Here is a 24,202-nt window from a genome sequence, read left to right as displayed (position 1 = left end):
TGAAAAGACTGACATTCCAGTATTACAGAAAATGTCACTTCCTCAGTCTGGTATTTGTTGTTTTCCTACGCATATGATTATGCATGAGTGTAATGTTGTCAACACTAAATTTAGACTGAGAAATAAAAAAGTCTTCAGGTTAGATATTATTTGGGATTTCTAATTACATCTAAAAGAGAGCTGGTGTAATACAGACAGAAAAATACTAGTATTCAGTACTGCTGAAAAGCAGTGATAATTAAAAGAATAAGGTCTGACTTCCATAGAGTAATTACATGATTTTTTAAAAGTATTTAAATACTTAATGTAACCTGACATTTAAAAATTTATTTAGGGAGCCATGTTACCATTATGAATCTGTTACAAAAATGAAAAAAATTCAACTTAAAAAGTACATGTAGCATTTTGTACTTAAGCCTCTACTCTCCCTTGTAAGCTCCCCACAGGCCAACAAGTCATAGATTATTGTGAAACAAGTTGCATAGATTATGTATTCAAATATTCCAAATAAATCTTTAAAAGTTCACTTTCCTTCAGATGGCTTAACAAATAACTAATTTTACAGAAGACTTCATATCATGGACAGTATTCCCTAAACTGATCTCAGATTCGCACAATCTCGGCAAAATCTCAACTTTTTTTCTGTAGAAATTGACCAGCTGATCCTACAATTCCTATGGAAATGCAAGGGACCCAGAATAGCAAAAACAATCTTAAAAAAGAAAAACAGAGTCAGAAGACTCATACTTCCTGATTTCAAAACTTACTACAAAGTTATAGTAATTAAGACCATGTGGTAATAGTATAAGGAAAGACATAAAGATCATAGAATAGAGATTCCAGAAATAAACATTTAATTTTATGGAGAAAAAAATATCTTTTCAATAAATGGTATTGAGACAACTGTATATCCACATGCAAAAAAAAAGAAAAAAAAATGAAGTCAGTCCCCTTTACACCATAAACAAAAACTAATTAAAAATGGCTCATAGACAATAACCAGGGAGGAAATTGAAGCAGTCATCAAAAACCTCCCAAGACACAAAAGTCCAGGGCCAGATGGCTTCCCAGGGGAATTCTATCAAACGTTTAAAGAAGAAACCATACCTATTCTACTAAAGCTGTTTGGAAAGATAGAAAGAGATGGAGTACTTCCAAATTCGTTCTATGAGGCCAGCATCACCTTAATTCCAAAACCAGACAAAGACCCCACCAAAAAGGAGAATTACAGACCAATATCCCTGATGAACATGGATGCAAAAATTCTCAACAAGATACTAGCCAATAGGATCCAACAGTACATTAAGAAAATTATTCACCATGACCAAGTAGGATTTATCCCCGGGACACAAGGCTGGTTCAACACTCGTAAAACAATGTGATTCATCATATCAGCAAGAGAAAAACCAAGAACCATATGATCCTCTCATTAGATGCAGAGAAAGCGTTTGACAAAATACAGCATCCATTCCTGATCAAAACTCTTCAGAGTGTAGGGATAGAGGGAACATTCCTCGACATCTTAAAAGCTATCTACGAAAAGCCCACAGCAAATATCATTGTCAATGGGGAAGCACTGGGAGCCTTTCCCCTAAGATCAGGATAAGACAGGGATGTCCACTCTCACCACTGCTACTCAACATACTACTGGAAGTCCTAGCCTCAGCAATCAGACAACAAAAAGACATTAAAGGCATTCAAATTGGCAAAGAAGAAGTCAAACTCTCCCTCTTCGCCGATGACATGATACTCTACATAGAAAACCCAAAAGCCTCCACCCCGATTGCTAGAACTCATACAGCAATTTGGTAGCATGGCAGGATACAAAAATCAATGCCCAGAAATCAATGGCATTTCTATACACTAACAATGAGACTGCAGAAGAGAAATTAAGGAGTCAATCCCATTTACAATTGCACCCAAAGCATAAGATACCTAGGAATAAACCTAACCAAAGAGGTAAAGGATCCATACCCTAAAAACTATAGAACACTTCTGAAAGAAACTGAGGAAGACACAAAGAGATGGAAAAATATTCCATGCTCATGGATTGGCAGAATTAATATTGTGAAAATGTCAATGTTACCCAGGGCAATTTACACGTTTAATGCAATCCCTATCAAAATACCATGGACTTTCTTCAGAGAGTTAGAACAAATTATTGTAAGATTTGTGTGGAATCAGAAAAGACCCCGAATAGCCAGGGGAATTTTAAAAAAGAAAGCCATATCTGGGGGCATCACAATGCCAGATTTCAGGTTGTACTACAAAGCTGTGGTCATCAAGACAGTGTGGTACTGACACAAAAACAGACACATAGATCAATGGAACAGAATAGAGAACCCAGAAGTGGACCCTGAACTTTATGGGCAACTAATATTCGATAAAGGAGGAAAGACTATCCATTGGAAGAAAGACAGTCTCTTCAATAAATGGTGCTGGGAAAATTGGACATCCACATGCAGAAGAATGAAACTAGACCACTCTCTTTCACCATACACAAAGATAAACTCAAAATAGATGAAAGATCTAAATGTGAGACAAGAATCCATCAAAATCCTAGAGAAGAACACAGGCAACACCCTTTTTGAACTCGGCCACAGTAACTTCTTGCAAGATACATCCACGAAGTCAAAAGAAACAAAAGCATCCCTGGGTGGCGCAGCGGTTTGGCGCCTGCCTTTGGCCCGGGGCGCGATCCTGGAGACCCAGGATCGAGTCCCACATCGGGCTCCCGGTGCATGGAGCCTGCTTCTCCCTCTGCCTGTGTCTCTGCCTCTCTCTCTCTCTCTGTAACTATCATAAATAAATAAAAATTTAAAAAAAAAAAAAAAAAAAAAAAAAAAAAAAAAAGAAACAAAAGCAAAAATGAACTATTGGGACTTCATCAAGATAAGAAGCTTTTGCACAGCAAAGGATATAGTCAACAAAACTAAAAGACAACCTACAGAATGGGAGAAGATACTTGCAAATGACGTATCAGATAAAGGGCTAGTTTCCAAGATCTATAAAGAACTTATTAAACTCAACACCAAAGAAACAAACAATCCAATCATGAAATGGGCAAAAGACATGAACAGAAATCTCACAGAGGAAGACATAGACATGGCCAACACTCACATGAGAAAATGCTCTGCATCACTTGCCATCAGGGAAATACAAATCAAAACCATAATGAGATACCACCTCACACCAGTGAGAATGGGGAACATTAATAAGGCAGGAAACCACAAATGTTGGAGAGGATGCGGAGAAAAGGGAACCCTCTTACACTGTTGGTGGGAATGTGAACTGGTGCAGCCACTCTGGAAAACTGTGTGGAGGTTTCTCAAAGAGTTAAAAATATACCTGCCCTACGACCCAGCAATTGCACTGTTGGGGATCGACCCCAAAGATACAGATGCAATGAAACGCCGGGACACCTGCATCCCGATGTTTCTAGCAGCAATGTCCACAATAGCCAAGCTGTGGAAGGAGCCTCGGTGTCCATCGACAGATGAATGGATAAAGAAGATGTGGTCTATGTATACAATGGAATATTACTCAGCCATTAGAAATGACAAATACCCACCATTTACTTCAACATGGATGGAACTGAAGGGTATTATGCGGAGTGAAGTAAGTCAATCGGAGTAGGACAAACATTTTATGCTCTCATTCATTTGGGGAATATAAATAATAGTGAAAGGGAATATAAGGAAAGGGAGAAGAAATGGGTAGGAAATATCAGAAAGGGAGACAGAACATAAAGACTCCTAACTCTGGGAAACGAACTAGGGGTGGTGGAAGGGGAGGAGGGCGGGGGGTGGGGGTGAATGGGTGACGGGCACTGAGGGGGGCACTTGACGGGATGAGCACTGGGTGTTATTCTGTATGTTGGTAAATTGAACACCAATAAAAAATAAATTTATTTAAAAAAATGCCTCATAGACCTAAAACTATAAAACTCTTAGAAGAAAACAAATCTCCATGATCAAGCAATGTTTTCTTTGACAGGACATCAAAGTACAAAGGACAGAAGAAAAATCCTAAAAAATGAAACTCATGTTTTATAGATGAAACCATTAGCAAAATGAAAAAGATAACCCATAGAAGGGGAAAAAATATTTGCAAATCCTATATCTGATAAGGGACTGACTGGTATCCAGAATATATGAAAAACTCTCAACAATTTAATAAAGAGACAATATAACGTAAAAAATGAGAAAGGGGACCCCTGGGTGGCTCAGTGGTTGAGCATCTGCCTTCGGCTCAGGGCATGATCATGGAGTTCTGGAATCAAGTCCCACATCTGGCTCCCTGCATGGAGCCTGCTTCTCCCTTTGCTTGTGTTTCTGTCTCTTTCTGTGTCTCTCATGAATAAATAAAATCTTTAAAAAAATAAAAATAAAAAATGAGAAAGGTAGAGGGGCTCTAGGGTGGCTCAGTCAGTTAAGCATCCAACCTGATCTCAGGGTCATGAGTTCAAGTTCTGCCTGGCATGTAGCCTATTTTTTTTTCCCAAAGGGACAGAGATAAACATTTCTCCAAAGAAGTTACTACAAATGGCCAATAAACACATGAAAAGATGCTTAATAACACTAGTCATTATGGAAATACAAATCAAAGCCACAATAAGACAATACTTTATACTCCTAAGGCTGCCCATAAAATGGTTACAATAATTTTTTTTACAATAATAATTTAAAAAAGACATACAGAAATTAACAAATGGGAAATATGTGGAGAAAGTAGAACCCTTAAAACACTGCTTGTTGGGAGGGTAAAATGGTGCAGCTATTTTGGAAAACTGTGGTTAACTCCTCAAAATGTTTTTTAAAAAGCTTTCCAAGAGGGATGCCTGGGTGGTTCAGCAGTTGAGCATCTGCCTTTGGTTCAGGTGGTGATCCTGGGATCCGGGATCGAGTTCTGTATCGGGCTCCCCGCAGGTAGCCTGCTTCTCCCTACGCCTGTGTCTCTCATGAATAAAATAAATAAAATCTCAAAACAAACAAACAAAGCTTTCCAAGATTACTGAGGTCTAGAGTTACTATACAACCCAGCTATTTCACTCCTAGGTATATACCCAAGAGAAACAAAAATCTAAGTCCACACAAAAACTTGTGCAGGAATGTTCACAGCAGCATTATTCACAATAGCCAAAAAGTGGGAAATACCCCAAATGTTTATCAATTGATAAATAAGATGAGGTATAGCCACATGATGGATGGAATGTTGTTTAAGCAGGAAAAAGGAATGAAGGTTTGATGCATGCTACACCATGGATGGATCTTGCAAACATTATGATAAACGAAAGACCACATTACATAATTTCATTTACATGCAATGTATAAAAAAGCAAATCTATTGAGAGATCGAGAATGGCTGTCTATATCTGAAAGGGGGAGAGAAATCAGTGAACTGCTAATTAGTACAGTTTCTTTTTTGGGGTGACGAGATTATTATAAACTTAGATTGTGAATGATAGCCATACAACTCTATAAATATACCCATTAAGTTGTGCATTCTGAATAGGTGAATTTTAGGGTCCATGAATGATCTCAATAAAGCTTTTACTTATACATATATTTTAAAGATTTTATCCATTTATTCATGAGAGACAGAGAGAGAGAGGCAAAGACATAGGCAGAGGAAGAAGCAGGTTCCTCACAGGCAGCCTGATGTGGGACTTGATCCCTGGGCTCAGGATCACGCCCAGAGTCAAAGGCAGATGCTCAACCACTGAGCCACTGGGTGTGTCCCTAAAGCTTTTTAAAAATTTAAAAAAATTTTTATTTTTTAAAGATTTTATTTATTTATTCATGAGAGACACAGAGAAAGGCAGAGACACAGGCAGAGGGAGGAGAAGCAGGCTCTATGCAGGAGCCCAATTCAGGACTCGATCCTGGAACTCCAGGATCATGTCCTGAGCCGAAGGCAGACGCTCAACCACTGAGCTACCAAAGCGTCCCTAAAGCTTTTTTTCAAAAATAAGCTTAAGTCGAAGACATCCCCCTTTAAATTATTTCCAACAAGGAAATTTCTAGGAAACCAAAAAGTTAATCATAGTACAACCAAACACTGGTAAATGACATTCATGTTAACCCTGTATCACTTTATAGCATATTTGTTAATTTAAAAGTAAAATCATGTGTCTGTTTAGAAGGTATACTAAAAATCATTTCTTAAACATTTAACTTAAAAAAAAAAAGATTTTATTTATTTGAAAGAGAATGAGAGTGAGATCACAAGCAGAGAGGGGCAGAGGGAGAGGTAGACTCTCCATTGAGAGAGGAGCTCAATTGTAGGACTTGATCCCAAGATTTGGATCATGACCTGAGCTGAAGGCAGACACTCTGAGCCACCTAGGTACCCACAACATTGAACTTTGACATTAAAATTATGTAATTATTTCAGAAAACATTTAACAAAAATAATCTGAACAGATGTTAAAGTTTACATAAAGTGAACCATACTGTTAATTCAAACAGCTACTCCTATTAGTCATTCTAAACAGATATTACTGAGGTAGAGCAATACAAACAATCTAAAAATTCTAAGGATGTGTGGAGCTTATAAAAATTCACTTATCTTTTCTGAATCAATGTACCATTTAGACTACCCCCCAAAACCTCACAACTTCCTTTCCTTACTCAAAGCTATTTTTTTCCAAAGCATGAAACTACTCAATCTCATGATCTCAAGATTTTTTAGAAAAGAACCATCATCATTATTGTTTCAACTTCTAAACGAGCCCTCTATTTAAAATTAGCTTGAATGTGCAAATTTCTTCATAGAATAAATTACTACAGTGTGAATTCCCAAAGTAATCTTGTTGACAGATAAAAATGTCTATATTTTTCATTAGTTAACTGGTTTTACTTTTGAGTTTATAGCCCAAATCAACACCGTCAAATAGAAATGTAATGTGAGCCACGAATGTAATTAAAAATTTCCCAGGAACTATGTTAACAGTAAAGAAATGAAATTAACCACGTCTAGTTGATGGCTGTATGATTAGTAGAGGTTTAAACCCACAATTCGCATTCTGAAGAAAAAACATTATCAAAATGATATGAAATAGACAGAAATATATTAAATGTTCATAAGGCTATTTTGTGATGCCAAATTGATTACTGTTCCTAGTCACTCCCACAGTAGAAAGACAATTTTTTTCCTCTTTTACAAGAATGTAAGTTCCTTAGGAAAAATACTGTAATTTATTTATAAAAAAATTCATACCTTCTTTGCACACTGTCACATAACATGCATCAATGTTTGTGGAATAACTTGTCACGTAAACACAGAGTATCATATAACAAAGTAAAAGTCATTAAAGTTGTAATACTTAAACATTTTAATGCTCAACAAGTAGGTGAACTTCTACAGTCCTCATTTTTTTTATATCAGACTCAAATAATTTAGAGAAACTTTTACATGCTTTCTCATAAATCCGAACATATATGGAATACTTAACAGCCTTATATCTAGAGCTGTAATTTAGTTAAGAATAAAATTTTAAATTTATGTCCCAAACTACTTGTAGAGTGGGTAAGATTTCGATCATTTCCTCCATTGTGGAATATATAGCAATTTGATTTTCCCTTAAAAAAATTACAATACCCAGTTTTAACCACTAAAAACATCTTCAGAATTCCTGTTCTGCCTTCAAAGTTCATTTATAAACTATGTGGTCTTTACACAGAGACCTCTATTTTTTAGCTAATGCAAAAACTCAATGCCTATCTCTTAATGTAAAAATCTGCTCTATGGTTCTAATGTAAACATCATAATTGGTTTAGATATACTACATTACCTAACTGTATAAAATGCTTTCTTATTTCTGAGACAAATGATCTAAAGCTACCACAGAAATATATGAACTATCAAGACTGACATAAAATGCATGTGTGTGTGTGCGTGTGTAGAAAAGATTTGATTTGAACCTTTTACAATCATCTAATTTGGGAGGGAGGAAGAAGCTACCTCACAGAGTTTATAAAGACTTCTATAACATACAGCCCAATACACTACATCAGACAACGTCCCTGTAATTAGGCAAAGTGCCATGTTTCAAAAGAACATTGAAGTTTTGTGGGAGAACTTTCTAGAGTTCTTTTCAGAATTAATTTACAAAAAAACAATCAAGAATATCACATATACTTTTTAGGTCTATTGATAAAGTGTCTCTAGATGGATCACGTTTCTTTCTTTCTTTCTTTCTTTTTTTTTTTTTTAAGATTTTATTTATTCATTCATGAGACACACACACACACACACACACACACACACACACACACACACACAAGTGGAGGCAGAGGCAGAGGGAGAAGCAGGCTCCATGCAGGGAGTCCAATGTGGGACTGGATCCTGGGATCATGCCCTGAGCTTAAAGACGCTCAACTGCTGAGCCACCCAGGTGTCCTGGATCATGTTCCTTCTTCAACAGAAAGAAGTTCAAGTGACTTAATTATCCTAAAAAAAAAAATATCTTTATCTTCTTAGAAGGACTTCAACCTATAAAGGGGAGTTGTCTCCTCAACAATGTGGGGGTTGGTAATGCCACTCCCCCCAACAATACACATGTAACTTGTGACTCTCCCAAAACTTTACTAGTAGCCTACTGTTGCCTGAAGTCTTACTGGTAACATAGTCAACACACTAAGTGTATGCATTATATACTGTAGTCTCACAATATCTCATTTTTCTCAAATTTTTAGTATTTCTAGGCTATGTGGTTTGTCACTGAGGTGTTTTTTTTTTCCACATTGCTGCAATCTCCAAAAATTTTCCCAATATATTTATTGAAAAAAAAATCTGTGTATAAATGGATCCATGGAGTTCAAACCCAAGGGTCAACTGTACATTTAGATGACAGTCTACTTCCATTTGGGAATTAGTGTATCTTCTCTTAAAGTGGCCGAGAATTACCTTTCAAAGTCTTATTTGAAGACTTCTGAGAAGATAGTGGCAGAGGTGGTAACCAAATCCCCAGAGTAAAGCAGAGTAACAAGGAAACAAAAGGAAAAGCCCATGGATATTTATAACCAAACTACCTGGCAAATACAAATAGGTTAAGGACAAAACTGGCAAATATGTAGCCACAATACCTACCCATTATCAGCATCTATGCAACAAGAAGCAAAGGAAAGTAATGAGGCACTTGCTGGACTTGATAAAAGAGCCCCAAAGTAGACCACAGACATCAACTGGAAATCATGGTGTGACAATTGGGGAACAGTAGCTGAATTTGAGAGGAATTTTGTCAAGTCCAATTTTGTCCAGAGGCCTAGAGTAGGGCTTAAGGGGTTGAAGCTAACTTCTACATACTTTTCAAATTGATCTTCTAAGGTTCTTTTCCAGAACTCCACACTGAAGAGAAACTTTTGAGAACCAAAGCAGAACTGGCAGGATAGGAAGAAGGCAAAGAGAAGATAAAAATGAGGGAGGGGAACACAGCCAGGGAACCTCAGAAAGCAAGCTATTATTTCTGTATATGTAATTGAAAAGTATTAAGGCCATACAAAGATACTGTAAGGAAAAATGGAAGAGTTAGCCCTAAGCAACAAAATCACACTAGAAAGAATTGCTCCAAAAAAATAAAATAAAATAAAATAAAAACAAAAAAACCCAACAAATGGTATTGGGAAAATTGGATATCCATATGCAAAAGAATGAAATCATACCCTTAGCTCTTACCATATACAAAAATGAAATCACAATGTATTGGTGACCTAAATAATAAGAACTGAACTTATAAAATTCTTAGAAGAAAACGAGAAAAGCTCCATGATGGGTTTGACAGTTTCTTGGAAATGACACCAAAAGCACAAGAAAAAAATAAGTAGACTGGGTTTTATTAAAATCAAAAACTTTTGTGCATCAAAAAAGTGAAAAGACAGACCATGGAATGAAAGAAAATATTTGCACATTACGTATTTGATAAGAGAGTAATATCCAGAATATATAAGAAACTCCTATAACTTAAGAAAAAATAAAAAATAAAAAAATAGATGAAAGACTGGTTAGACATTTCCCCAAAGAAAATATACCAATTGCCAGTAACTACATGAAAAGATGCTAAACCTATTACTAGTCATCAGAGAAAGGCAAATTAAAACTACAAGTTACCACCTTCACATTCACTAGGATGGCTATTATCAGAAAACCAGAAAGAGCAAGTGTTGGTGAGCACATGGAGAACTTGGAACCCTTGTGTGATGCTAATGCAAATATAAGATACTACTATTGCTGTGGAAAACAGTATGGCAATTCCTCAAAAAAAAAAAAAAAAAAAAAAAAAAAAATTAAACATGGAATCACAGTGTGATCCAGTAATTTCACTTTTGGGTATACCGAAGGGTTGAAAGCAAGGACTTAAGCAGATTTTTGTAAACTCACTTTCACAGCAGTGTTATTTGCAATAACCAAAAGATAAAAGGAATCCAACTGTGGTTCATACATAGAATGGAGTAACATTCAGCCTTAAAAAGGAAATTCTGACACATATTATGGATATGTGGATACTGAATGGAGTAACATTCAGCCTTAAAAAGGAAATTCTGACACATATCCATCCACACATGGATGAATCTTGAAAACATTATGCTAAGTGAAATAAAACACATACACAAAAAGGACAAATATTGTACTTAAATGAAAGTACACTTAATGAAAATCACTTAAATGAAAATCATAGACTAAATAGAATGGTGGTTACCCGGGGCTGGAGAAGGGGAGAATGTGGAGTTTGTTTAATGAGCAGAATTTCAATTTGAAAAGATAAAAAAGTACTAGAAATAGTGGTGATATTTGCACAACAATGTGAATGCACTTAATGCCACTGAATTGTACTCTTAAATATGGTTAAAATAATAAATTTCCATGTTATATATATTTTACTACAATAAAAAAAATTAAAACAGTAACACACCTCCAAGAGACACTAAGGATTCAAAACACAAAAGTAAAAAAGATATGAAGTCACATATTGAAAGATCACATCACACACCTGAGTATATATAAACCCAGAACAATCAACATCATGATATACTGTAGTAAAATTACTGGATTATAAAGGAAAAAAAAAGTCCTTTGGCCCTAAGAAAACTAGATCACTACTAGTAGTAGTGCTTTATGCCAGGAAAAAAGGTGTTATATATTTAAGATACCTAAAAAAAAGAAAGTGTGAGCCAAGAATTTTATACACAGCAAAATTGACCTTGAGTATAAAGGTCACAGATAAACTATTATCAACATGCAAAGATTCAGAGAATATTGTTTTCATGATCTTCAAGAGAACTTCAAACAATCAAAATAACTAGAGACTTCAACAGAAGCACTGGTAGTGAACAAAAATAGTTACTTGTAGAACTAAGATTAAATAAGGATTAAAAGGGAGTGTTTTTTTTAAATTTTTATTTATTTATGATAGTCACACAGAAAGAGAGAGAGAGAGAGAGAGAGAGGCAGAGACATAGGCAGAGGGAGAAGCAGGCTCCATGCACCGGGAGCCCGACGTGGGATTCAATCCCGGGTCTCCAGGATCGCGCCCTGGGCCAAAGGCGGGCGCTAAACCGCTGTGCCACCCAGGGATCCCAAAAGGGAGTGTTTTGAGATAGTTACTTAAGATAACTTAGCCGTGGTACGACTTTAAAAACCAGGGGTGTGGGGCATCTGGGTGGCTCAGTGATTGAGTCTGCCTTTGGCTCAGGTTGTGATCCGGGGGCCCTGGGACTGAGCCCCTCATCAGGCTCCCTGTGGATGTCTCTCTCTGCCTATGTCTCTGCCTCTCTCTCTGTGTCTCTCATGAATAAATGAATAAAATCTTTAAAAAATAAATAAAAAATGAAAAACTAGGGGTGAAAGGAGATAGCAAAACAAAAACATTTTATTGTTCTCAGTAATTATACTGGTAGTGATAGTACTGCTCTTCTAAGACTTACTGGTGTAATGTGGGGTTAAGTTAATGAGTGATGATGGGTAATTTCTCTAATCCCACATTCTTAAGAGCTACAATTTTGGTGTGAAAGGTTATAGGAATGCACCACAGTAGAGGTTAAGTAAAAAATGCTGTTGCTATCTTGAATCAGCGAACTATTCAAATATTTAAAGTATACATTAAAAAAAATCTGGTTGGGACGCCTGGGTGGCTCAGTGATTGAACATCTGCCTTTGGCTCAGGGCGTGATCATGGAGTCCCAGGATCGAGTCCCAATCAGGCTTCCTGCATGGAGCCTGCTTCTCCCTCTGCCTCTTTGTCTCTGCCTCTCTCTCTCTCTTTGTGTCTCTCATGAATAAATAAGTAAAATCTTAAAAAAAAAATCTGGCTAATATATACTTCATATCACACATTTAACATGTAAATGAATAATAAACATTTAATATATCCTGTACATAGTAAATATATATTTGCCATACTATATATTTTCTCACTGTTCATTGCAGATGCCTAGAAATAAGACCAACAAAGTAACAATGCGTATCCCTAGTGTCTAGCTCATGTTTTTGAAATACCAATTCCTACTAAAAGAAAGTTTTCTTAAATGGCCATTCCAGATGTGGAGAAGAGAACTTAGAAAGATGAGCCTGGAACACCTTGCTGTAACAGATAGTGAGGAAGCTATCCAAGATTATTGGTGTACAGTTATTATATGGTCTGGCAATTCTACTCCTGCACCCAAGAGAAAAACCAAAACAAATGCCCACCCAGAAACTTACAAATAAATGTTCACAGGAGCAGTATAATAGCCAAAAAGTAGAAACAACTCAAATGGCCATCAACTGATGAATGAATATATAAAGTGTGGTATAACGGTAGTCCACAAGAAAAATATACTGATATAAGCTATAGCAGATAAATGTTAGCAACATTATGCAGTAAAGAGGTCAGTTACAAAGTACCATATATTGTATGATTCCACTTACAGGAAACGTCCAGAATAGGGTGGGGGGAAGAATGGGAGGAGATGGCCAAAGGGTGTAGGGATTCTTCCTGGGGTAATGAAAATTTCTAAAATTGACACACAACTTTGTGAATACACTTAAAAAACCCCACTACACTGTATACTTTCAACAGATGAAATGTATATGAATATTTCAACAAAGGTGGTAAATGTAGGGTGAGAATCATGTATTCATCCTGCCTTTCTCCTATGAACTGTACAACCGGGTATCTAAGTAGTAGATGAATCACAGCATTGCATTATAAAAATATTCCAATTAATAAGTGAAGGAATGATAGAGTACCACAATGAAGGAAAGGGATCTAGGCATTGAATATCAATTAACAGGTGCTAACATCATACAGCGACAAGACATCAGGTGTCTAATTAGGTGTCTCACACCGGTAGTCTTGCCAAAGGGATCTAACCTGAGTCTGATGAAATTTCTAGATCCAACTGGCAATTCGCAGGGAATTCAAGAACAAAAGAACATGATAAACTGCAACATTAGTAGACAATCCACAACGTCCTTGGTTCCTCAACAGATAAAACGTAAGTGTAAGAAAGGGTTGGAGGAATAACTTGTATATTGAGAGACTTAAAAGAGTAGCCAAATTGTTATTAATGGGCAAAACTAAACTGTGGCATGTAGGAATGCGGGATTGGGTGGTAAAACTACACAGAAACCGAAGAAACAGATTACTATAAAAAGGACATAGATTATTTTGTCAGGGAGGAAAGGGGCTGACCCAGGGATGGGGCACATGGTAAAGTTCTCTTTCTTGAGTTGCGGTTGGTTACAAGGTTTGCCTTATAATAATTCACTAAGTTATATACTTGGTGGTTTTATGTTTGTGCTGTATTTTACAATGACCGCCCCTTCACTTCATAAATGTACAGTTATGCTCTAGCAATAAAAGACACCAAATAGATGGACTACAACAGGATGTGAACAGGACCCAGAGAATAAGAGAGAAATTTAGAAGTCAAAGAATGGAGTTATCTTGGGAATGCTTCAGGAAGAGTTGAAACTGCACCTGTCTTAAAACCTGACAGATCACTGTCACATGAAAAGCGAAGAGACTGCACAATCTGGAAAAAGAGTGATGCACAATGCATAGATACTAAGACTGAGTGAGCTATGTCTAAAAGGGGAATTTGGAGCCCAATTCAAAAGAGGACTTCTAACAACTGTAAGCCAAACCAAAACAAACTTTTTTTTGTGCAAAGATATATACATATAGGCTTGCCAAAGCAAAAGTATTTCTGAAAAGGCACACAAAAACTGTTAACAGCACAGGTTCTAGGGCAGTGGGTTTACACATTCAAGTTGGAGGGAGATTGATGATATCCCTCTTTCAACCATTTTCATTTACCATATGCCTATATTAGTTTCCAAAAATAAAACATTTAAAGCTTGCCTATGTGGAGAGAATGTGTATGTGGAGAAAAATGCATAAGGATTTACTCAACAGACCTGTGAACAGTAAGATTTGATCCATCGTATTGACAAATAGCTGCTACATTATCTACTTTAGGTGAAGTAATGATGACACAACAGTGAGTAAAACCAGAAAAGAAACAAACAAAACCCTGTCCTTACATCGTTTACCTTCTAGTCTGAATGTTGTGTTGGGGGACATTTTTACATTTAACTTCATTTACATTACTACATTTGAGAGAAATTTAGGGCTTACACAATAAAAATATAAACAAAATCCTTTAGCTAACCAATGTTTTTCACAAGAAGCAATCATGTATGACAATTTTAGCATAAATAAGCACAATTAGTGTAAACTGGATAAAATCTACTTTTAAAAAAGTCTTGAATAAATTTCTTTTGCAAAGACTATTCTTAAAAATTATATTGGTAGATGCTATATTATCAAAGAACTGGGGATCCCTGGGTGGCTCAGCAGTTTGGTGCCTGCCTTTGGCCCAGGGCCTGATCCTGGAGACCCGGGATCGAGTCCCACATCGGGCTCCCTCATGGAGCCTGCTTCTCCCTCTGCCTGTGTCTCTGCCTCTCTCTCTGGGTCTTTCATGAATATATAAATAAAATCTTAAAAAAAAAAAAAAAAAAGAACAGAGACTATGGGCATTTCTGTAGATAGATACAAGAACAGCTTTCCTCATTTAAGTCTTTCTAGGGGAAGAAAGGAATGTGAATTTTCAAAAGAAATCTACTAGCCAATAGTCAAGTCAAATGAGAAAGAGTACAGAGACTGTAAGCAAAAAGTGGTAATCAAATTTTAGTCCAAGCAAAAATACAAGTTTGGTTATGTACAGTAGCTGACTCATAATGTAACTTAGATGTATAAAACAAAATGTAAATATGACTTAGATGATGCATTCTTAAAATTACAGTCATTCCTTAAAATCATCAGTCCTAAATATTGTCCTTAACTGTGTACTCTTGGAACCTTAGCATAAATACAATACATTAAATAAGAACTACAATACATTTAAATCTGGAATATTCTTATACAGCTGCCGCTCAAAAAGAGGCAATGGGACTAAGGAAACTTAAGAGAAGATTAAAATGACCATGTGATTTTGAGAAGTGCTATGAGAATAGACCCTGACCACCAAAACCAGAAAACAGTATGCTCTTTACAACCTGATCTTAAGAGAATTCATTAGAATTGGAATTAATATAAGAAAAAAATGCATCATGAACTTGACTAACCAAATTAATGAACAGAGTTTCTAAGAGAAACTGGGTCAATATTTATTCTAAGACTGACACTAAAGAGGACGTCTTCCCACAGTATATAACTTGGGGAGGCACTGTTGGCACCAGGGCTTTTATTCTTTACTAGATTTATCTTGAGTTTGATGCTGCAAGGCCATTCTTTAATTACTAACCCCAATTACATAAACCTCACTGCATCCAGTGAGCAAAGGGTAGACTTATCTCGGTTTATATAAAAGTCATTTACTGCTGATAGTGATCCAACCCTCCAAGAGATAATCACAGTAAAACTCAACGATAAAAGACTGTTTCTGGGTTACCAACACATCTTGACACTGATTTTATTCTTAAACAGTAGCACTTAAATTTTAGGGGATATTTTACTTCTAATCAATGTGGGAAAATACAATGAATCCACATAAACATTAAACATTTTAATATAATTACGCATGGCATTTATTATAAAGCTAGATATAGTTTGTTACTAGCATCTTAAAATTTAAGCTTGTTAGGGTTTAATTTGCTGAATGGTGTTCAGTTTACTTTGTGGTAAAATACATGCTCTTTGTAGTTTACTATGACATTCCATTATAACCCTACAAGAAAAATTTTCCCAATGATGTGGGGAAGTATGAATTTAAAAGTGACTCACATTCAATTTGAGACCACCCCCTTCACCCTAAAAGAATAGGGAAAAAAAAAAAGATAAAAGAGTGAGGCTGTGCAATTGATGCAAGTGCACCAATACAAATATTAAAACCACTTTTGATAAAATAGCAAAGGTAAAAAAGACAACAGTTAGAATATGAAGGGTGCAATGTTACTTTTTCAAATAGAAATTAACATCAGATTTCAATTATCCTGTTAGTAACACTTTAACGTAAAATGCTGAAGTTTACCTTCGTACATTTTTAAGACATTAAATGGGGTTATAAAAATACTTTGGTTTTTTAATTGAATGATGGCATTTAATAGTGAAAGAATGCAAGTGACCTGGACTTCACTAGTCAATTTAAAGTTAAAGCTGTGAATTTTGGCTATAAGCAAGATCTGTTTTAAAGCACACCACCTAGGCCATAGAGACAAATTATGAAAGAGGGAGGGTTCAAAAAGAGAAGTATAGTCTTGTGATGAGATCATTTACTGGAGGTAGAAAAGTAAGCCTGTTTGAGCAGATGGGACATCTGTAGCCACATCAAGATTCTCCAGAACTATTTTGACTTGTGATTTCTACCAGCATTATCCAAGGCTACTTAAGGAAAGTCACATTTATATTAGTATTGGTTAGTTTACAACTGCCTTTGGAGCCAATTTATATAAAAATATATTTCTCTCAATCTAAATATTGTCAAAGGGGCTTCCTCTCTCTTCCATAACACTATCACTGACCTTCTAAGTGCGCAAGAAATAACTAGGAAAATGGAAACGGAACAAGAATCCTGTAGCTTTAAATGAGAAAGAGAAGAAAAGGAGGCTGCAGGAAACCAAAACATCTTATGATCAGAAGAGATTAAAATAGGAATCAATCTAAGCTACGGAAGCTGGTCCTTCCAATTAGAAAAAAATATTTTAAGGACCTTTTCAAAGACTGTTTTCTTAGCAAAAAGGTCCTAATGACCATCTACAAATAGCATAAAGTCTTCCTTCCATGGTCCTTTTTTTTTTCTACACACACCTTTCAGAATAGCATTCTAAAAACAGCTGTGATAAAAAAAGAGCAAAAAATATAGCGACAATTACAACAGAGTTAAATGTTTCTATATGGGCAATTTTCTGTTAACGGATGCAACAAGGTATGTATGTTACTCTGAGAAGAACTGACACCAAACTCCTACCTTTCACAACGTAAAATAAAAAATTCAACTAAATGGTATTAACTCAATTCTTCCAGATTTACAAGTTACGTTCTTATTCTTGGAGGATAAGTTTTACTTCAAAACTGATTACACACATACACACCTCTTAAACTGTATGTTTGAAGTAATATTTTATGTCTAAGTCACCAAAAAATAGAAGCAGACAACTAATGCTGTAATAAATAGGAACGCTGACACCTTGAGAAACTGTTAGCAAACGAGGTATTTCTGCTAGACATTTAACTTTCAAAGGGTCATTTAAAAACAATGTTACAATTAAGCCCAATTCACAGTATTTGAAACAGAGGAGTCCAACGCATTTAACATGTACAACAGAATAACTAGGCCAAAATACAATGTCCGTTACTGTTTGAACTTACTCAAAAGTACAAAATTTAAACGAATACCGATTAACAGCTCTTTGAGTAAATAAACGTTTATTATCTTTTATTAGCTCAAAAACCTGGCAAAGCCTAACACAGTGCCCCGCAGCTTGTCATCATTAAAAAAACAAACCAGAAATATTTTGCATTTCAAGCAAAATGCTTATCACGCGGTTTACCTTCACTATTAATTTGGAGCACTAAATCCAACAGTAAAATCCACGACCAACTTTTCTGTGCGTATCCGTTTACCTCAACACTTGGCTATGGTAAACACAAACAATAAAAGGGTACTTACATTTCTATTGAATTTGGTGAAAGAATGGTGCATATAGAACCTGTGCATATAAACAATCGCAGTGTTTATTGTAAGCTGAGAGCTGGAACGTAACATTGAGGAAACATCCGAGGAAAAAAAAACCAAGATCCCATTTCCAAAAATGATTCTGATGGAAAATTCCCGATCTACGGTGTTTTTCCAACGCTTACCCTTCGCTCCGAACCAAGCCCAACACTACATACACAAAAAACAAAAGCCCGCGGGGGTGGGGGTGGGGGGTGGGGATGGTGGTGGGGGCGGTAGGCTCGACGCCAACAGCAACACTCAGCGCTGAGCCTTTCACTCCAATATTGCTATTAAGCAAGCCCAGGAAGGACTTCTCAATGGCTGTGACTGAGTAAACTCCACATCAGACAGTTGAAACGCGCGCGCGCACAGAACCACGCCGAGAACATAAAGACCTCCAGGGAGCTCCCAAGGTACGAGACCCGCCATCACACCGGCGAGGCGCGGCCAGGAGAGGCGAGGCGAGGCGAGGCGCGGCCGCGGAGGACGCTCGAGCCTCGCGGCCCGGCTGGCCCTCCTGCCTCTCCACCCCTCCTTCTCCGACCTCGGGCGGCCACCCCTTCCCTGCGCGGATCCCCAAGACTCCGCTCGGGCCGCCGCGCCGCTCCCCTCCCCTCCCCCGCCGCCGCCGCCGCCGCCACGCGCGGCCCCAAACAGATTACACAACGCCGCCTCCCGGCCCGCGTTCCCGGGCTGCTCTCCTCGCCTCCTTCCCCGGCCGCCCGCGGCCTCCCGAGCCCGAGCCCCAGCCCCAGCCCCAGCCCGAGCCCGCCTTTCCCCCACGGCGAGCCCGAGGCCCTGCAGAGCCGGGCCGAGGCGGTGGCGCCATGTTCGCGGGGCGGCAGGCCCGGCAGCCGGCGAACAGCGAGGGGGAACAGGGCGTGAGCGGCGGAGGCCCGGGAACAGGAAAGGATACACATTGAGACGCTGTCCCATGTCCTGGATGAGGTTGGCCGCCTGCTGGCGGTACGAGAGCTCCTTGTCCGCCTCCACTCCGCAGCGGCGGCTCGGCGTGTTCTCCAGCTGTTCCCGAGTAAAGAACCAGCGAGAAGAAGCTCCACGGCCCGACGCCATGACACTTCCTCCTCCGCCCGCTCCCTCGCCCGCCCCCCTCCCCTCCCGGCTCGCGGACTCCCCGCCAAGGCCGCGCGACCCCGCCCCACTCCGCTCGCCGTAGGCCACGCGCCGCCCCTTTCCGCCCCCGGCGCGGCCCGTGCGCGTGCGCGGGGGGCCGCCCTACCGCCTCGCCCTCGTCTTTTGCTTTCTTTTTCCTGTCCCCGGCCTCGCTCTCACGCTCGGGACCACAATGCCCCGCGCCGCCTGTCATTCGGAGGCGCCCGAAGGTGGGGGTCGGCCGGGAAGGAAGAGGTCGGCGCGGTGCATGCCGGGTGCAGGACTGGCGGGGCGACGCGGGGGGAGGCGAGCCGCGCGGGGGCCGGCGGGAGGTCGCGGCGGGAGGCCGGCGGCGCGCGGAGGGCAGCGGAGCTCTCCCCTCGCGCCTTCCATTTTCCTGCGGCCTGAGCCCGCGCGCTCGGAGGCCTTGGGGAGCGGTCGGCGACGGGGAGCCTGTGCCCGACGGCGGCTCCGGGAAGGATTCACCTGGAAGAGGCAGGACAGGCGGCGCCCCGCGTTCGCGTTGGATTTGAGGCCCCACCGCCCCGCCCTCGCCCTCGTTTTGTTCGAAGCCCGCAGCCTCTCGCTCAGGCTCTGGGGCTTTTTGTGGAGGTTTCTGGCCAAAGGTGATCAAGGGCAGCAGCTGGATTTTAAAACTGGGTTTCGAGGGCTGAATGCGCAGTGTGTCTTCAAACCGCGCCGTGAACTCGACACGAGGTTAAGGAGAAACGGCACAGGGGGACGGAGCCCGCGTGTTCAGCGTCTAGGCCTGCAGCGCCGCGCTCACCGGTGAGCGAACGCCCGGCCCGGGAGCGAGGACCGCGGGGCTCCGCCAGCGCCCGACCCGTGTGAAGACAATCTGCCTTTTAAGATTGTAACCGGGGCAGCCCGGGCGGCTCAGCGGGCCTTCGGCCCAGGACGTGACCCTGGAGGCCCGGGATCGAGTCCCGCGTCGGGCTCCCGGTGCATGGAGCCTGCTTCTCCCTCTGCCCGCCCCCCCTCTGCCTCTCATGAATAAATAAAATCTTAGAATATAAAATTTTAACTTTGCCAAAGAATACGGGCAGACACATTTCTAAAAGGCAATTGATAATGCTCTTATCTATTCATTCGCAGAGACCCAGAGAGAGGCAGATGGAGAAGCAGGCTCCACGCAGGGAGCCCGACGTGGGACTCGATCCCGGGTCTCCAGGATCACGCCCTGAGCCCAGGGCGGCGCTAAACCGCTGGGCCACCCTGGCTGCCCAATTGATAATGCTTTTAAGTGAGTTCCTGACTAGCGCTCCGGGCGTTTGGCCTTGCTTTTGGGTTCCAGTGCCCAGCGTACTGCAGCGTCTTGTCTTTGCCTTCCCTCCCCCGTTGCAAATCCGATACACAGCTATTGATTTGGGTGCAGTAGGCATTGGGATAGTTGTCCGCGTAACTTTAATTCCTACGTACCTTGCTTCCCATCTGTCCCTGCTCCTGCTTAGAGGACTCAGGATAGATTTAAAGCAATTTATAAGGTGCTTACCCCAACACTTATTCATTATTATTATTATTATTTTTTGTAAGAGACTTTAGTTATTTATTCATGAAAGATACACAGGGAGAGGCAGGCCCCCAATGGGGAGCCTGATGTGGACTGGATCCCGGCCCTGAGCCTGACCCGGAGGCAGAGGGTCAACTCCTGAGCCGCCCAGGCGTCCTCCCAACACTCATTTATGATAAAAACTTTAAATGAGCTAGGAATAGAAGAGAACTTACTCAACTTGAGAAAATTTGTGAAAACCCTCCAGTTAGCGACATACTTAATGTTAAGAAACTAGAAACTTTCCTGCTAAGGCGAGGATATCCCCTCTCACAATAGTTTTCAAATCATACGTGGAAATCCAAGGTAATACAGTAAGGGAATAAAAAAATAAACAGGTTGGGGAGAAAAAAGAAAACCCTGAGTTTGTTGAGGGATGACATTGTTTTTGTGCGATTTCTCGAAATAATAAAAAAAAATGTTGAGGGATACCTGGGTAACCAGGTTAAGTGGCCGGCTCTTGATACAGGCCCAGGTTTGATCTTGGGATTGTGTTTGAGCCCCACGTTGGGTTCCATGCTGGGCATGTGGAGCAGATGATTATGGTTAAGAACTTAAGATACAAGGTTAATACACAGGAATCCTTTGCTTTCCTGTATACTAGCAATATACAATTGAAATCTGAAATTTAAAGCACAACATCATTTACAAAAAGTAATACTTAGGAAAGAATCTAAAATACATACAGGATCTATGTGTAGGAAACGACAAACTTTAAGGGAATTAACATACAGGGGATCCCTGGGTGGCTTGGCCGTTTAGCGCCTGCCTTCAGCTCAGAGCATGATCCTGGGGTCCCAGGAACGAGCTTCCTGCGTGGAGCCTGCTTCTTCCACTGCCTGTGTCTCTGCCTCTCTCTCTGTGCGTGTCTCTTGTGAATAAATAAATAAAATCTATTTTTTTAAAGAAATAACAAATGGAAGAATATTCTGGTTTTATGGATTGGAAGACATTATCATTTGAAATCAGTTTTTCCCAACTTGATCTATAGATTCAGTGCAATCCCAAAGTTTTAGCCAGTTATTTTGTAAATATCAACAGATTGATTGTAAAGTTTATATAGAAAGGCAAAAGACCCCCCAAATAGCACAATCCAAAGTTGGACTGACACTATCTGACCTCAAAGCTATAGTAATAAAGACAGCATATATTGGCCAAAAAAAAAAAAAAAAAAAAAGTAGATCAATGGAACAGAGAGCCCAGAAATAGACCTAGAAAAATAGTAAACTGATCTTTGGCAAAGGAGCAAAGGCAATTTAATTGAGAAAGGATAGTCTTTCCAACAAATGATGCTAGAACAACTGGGTATCTATATGCAAAAAAAAAATCTTGACACAGACCTCACACCATTTACAGAAATTAGCTATAAATGGATCATATCCCTAAATGTAAAATGCAAAACTATAAAGCTTCTAGAAAGTGGCACAGGAGAAAATCTAGGTGACCTTTTGTTTGCAATTGTTTTTACATACAACACCAAAAGCATGATCCTTGAAAGAAAAGATGAAGATGGATTTCATTAAAATCAAAGACCTTTTGCTCTCTGAACGACATGGTGAAGAGTAAAATACAAGAAGGAAATCTTTGCAAAACATATCTGATAAAGGACTTGTATCCAAAATATAAAGTAACTCTTAAAATTCAACAGAAAGCCCAATTTTTAAAAGTTGAAGCAAAATGAACATACAATCTTATATTAGTTTCAGGTATAGAACATACAGATTCAATAATTCTATACATTACTCTATGCTTACCATAATAAGTGTAATTATCATGTTACCATACATTATTGTAATATTACTATATTCCCTATACTGCACTTTTCATCTCAGTGACTTATAACAAAGTTTGTATCTCTGTTTTAAAAAAGATTTTGAGAGAGTGAGAGAGAGTACATAAGCAGTGGGGAGAGGGAGAAGCAGGCTCCCTGCTGAGCAGATAGCCCAACATGGGTCTAGATTGCAGGATCATGACCCTAGCCAAAGGTGGACACTTAACCACCTGAGACGCCATGCACCCCAGAAAGTTTGAATCTCTTAATTTCCTTTATATATATTTCTTATCCAACTTCTCCTCTGGCAACCACCAGTTTGTTCTATGTATTTAAGAGCCTGTTTTGTTTTTATTTTTTTATTCCACATATAAATGAAATACAGTGTTTGTCTTTCTCAGTCTACTTCACTTAGCATAATGCCCTTTATATATTCTACATCTATGTTTTGCAAATGGCAAGATCTCACTCTTTTTTATGGCTGAGTAATATTCCATTGTGTGTGTGTGTGTGTGTGTGTGTTTGTGTGTGAGACATCTTTATCCGTTCATCTATCAGTGGACACTTGGGCTGCTTCTGTATCCTGGCTATTGTAAATAATGCTGTAGTTAACATAAGAGTGCATATATCTTTTTGAATTAGCATTTTCGTTTTCTTTGGGAAAATACCCAGTAGTGGAGTTACTAGATAATGTGGTATTTTAATTTTTAACTTTTTGAAGAACCACCATACCATTTTCCACAGTGGCTGCAGCAGTTTATATTCCCACCAATACTGCATAAGGGTTCCTTTTTCTCCACATCCTTATCAACACTCATTATTCCTTGTGTTTTTTATTTTAGCCATTCTGACAGGTATGAGGTGATGTCTCATTGTGGTTTTGATTTGCACTTCTTTGATGATGAGTGATGTTGAACATCTTTTCATGTGTGTATCTGTTGGTCATCTGTATTTCTTCTTTGGAAAAATGTCTATGTCCTCTGTACATTTTTAATTGGATGATTACAATGATTATTATTTTTGATGTTGAATTGTATAAATTCTTTATATATTTTGAATATTAACCCCTTATGGGATATGCCATTTTCAAGTATCTTCTTTCATTCAATAGGTTGCCATTTTGTTGTTTTGTTGATGGTTTCCTTTAACATGCAAAAACTTTTTATTTTCATATAGGCCCAGTAGTTTATTTTTGGTTTTGTTTCTTTTGCCTGAGAAGACATATCTAGAAAGATGTTGGTAAGGTCAATGTCCAAGAGATTACTGCCTATGTTTTCTTCTAGGAGTTTTATGGTTTCAGACCTTTAATCCATTTCGAGTTTACATTTGTATGTGATGTAAGCCAGTGGTGTGGTTTCACTCTTTGGCATGCAGCTGTCCATTTTTCCCCAGCACCATTTATTGAAGAGATTGTGTTTTCCTTATTGTATAATCTTGCCTCCTTTATTATATGTTAATGACTGTGTAAACATGGGTTTGTTTCTGGGCTCTCTATTCTGTTCCATTGATCCATGTGTCTATTTTTTTATACTGTTCTGATTATTA

The 24,202-nt window shown here is 39.1% G+C and overlaps 1 protein-coding gene and 1 long non-coding RNA gene across 8 annotated transcripts in view; one reads left to right on the top strand and one right to left on the bottom strand.

Annotated features, from left to right (window-relative positions):
• CCNT2 (cyclin T2) overlaps positions 1–19,326 on the bottom strand; it is a 44,671-nt gene extending 25,345 nt beyond the window's left edge. For 2 of the 6 annotated variants that reach the window (XM_077861478.1, XM_077861480.1), the window contains exons 1-2: positions 19,120–19,322; positions 18,156–18,237 (exon numbers count right to left, since the gene is read on the bottom strand). In XM_077861478.1, coding sequence (XP_077717604.1) covers positions 18,156–18,237; positions 19,120–19,277 — 240 coding nt within the window. In that variant the 5' untranslated portion in view covers positions 19,278–19,322. Of the gene's footprint in view, positions 1–16,270; positions 16,298–18,155; positions 18,238–19,119 lie in introns of those variants that run through there. The other 4 variants (XM_077861477.1, XM_077861479.1, XR_013359225.1 and 1 more) reach the window with 4 other exon arrangements.
• A 291-nt stretch (positions 19,327–19,617) lies between these two features.
• The window catches only part of LOC144291756 (uncharacterized), a 91,445-nt gene continuing 86,860 nt past the window's right edge, over positions 19,618–24,202 (top strand). The window contains exons 1-2 of one of the 2 annotated variants that reach the window (XR_013359227.1): positions 19,618–20,105; positions 20,433–20,580. This is a non-coding gene — a long non-coding RNA (uncharacterized LOC144291756). The remainder of the gene's footprint in view (positions 20,106–20,432; positions 20,581–24,202) is intronic. The other variant, XR_013359226.1, reaches the window with a different exon arrangement.

The sequence above is a fragment of the Canis aureus genome, chromosome 20, assembly GCF_053574225.1.
Source record: "Canis aureus isolate CA01 chromosome 20, VMU_Caureus_v.1.0, whole genome shotgun sequence".
NCBI classification, from domain to species: Eukaryota; Metazoa; Chordata; class Mammalia; order Carnivora; family Canidae; genus Canis; species Canis aureus.
The sequence above is the reverse complement of the archived record's forward strand: the minus strand, read 5'-3'. Positions and strand labels throughout refer to the sequence as shown.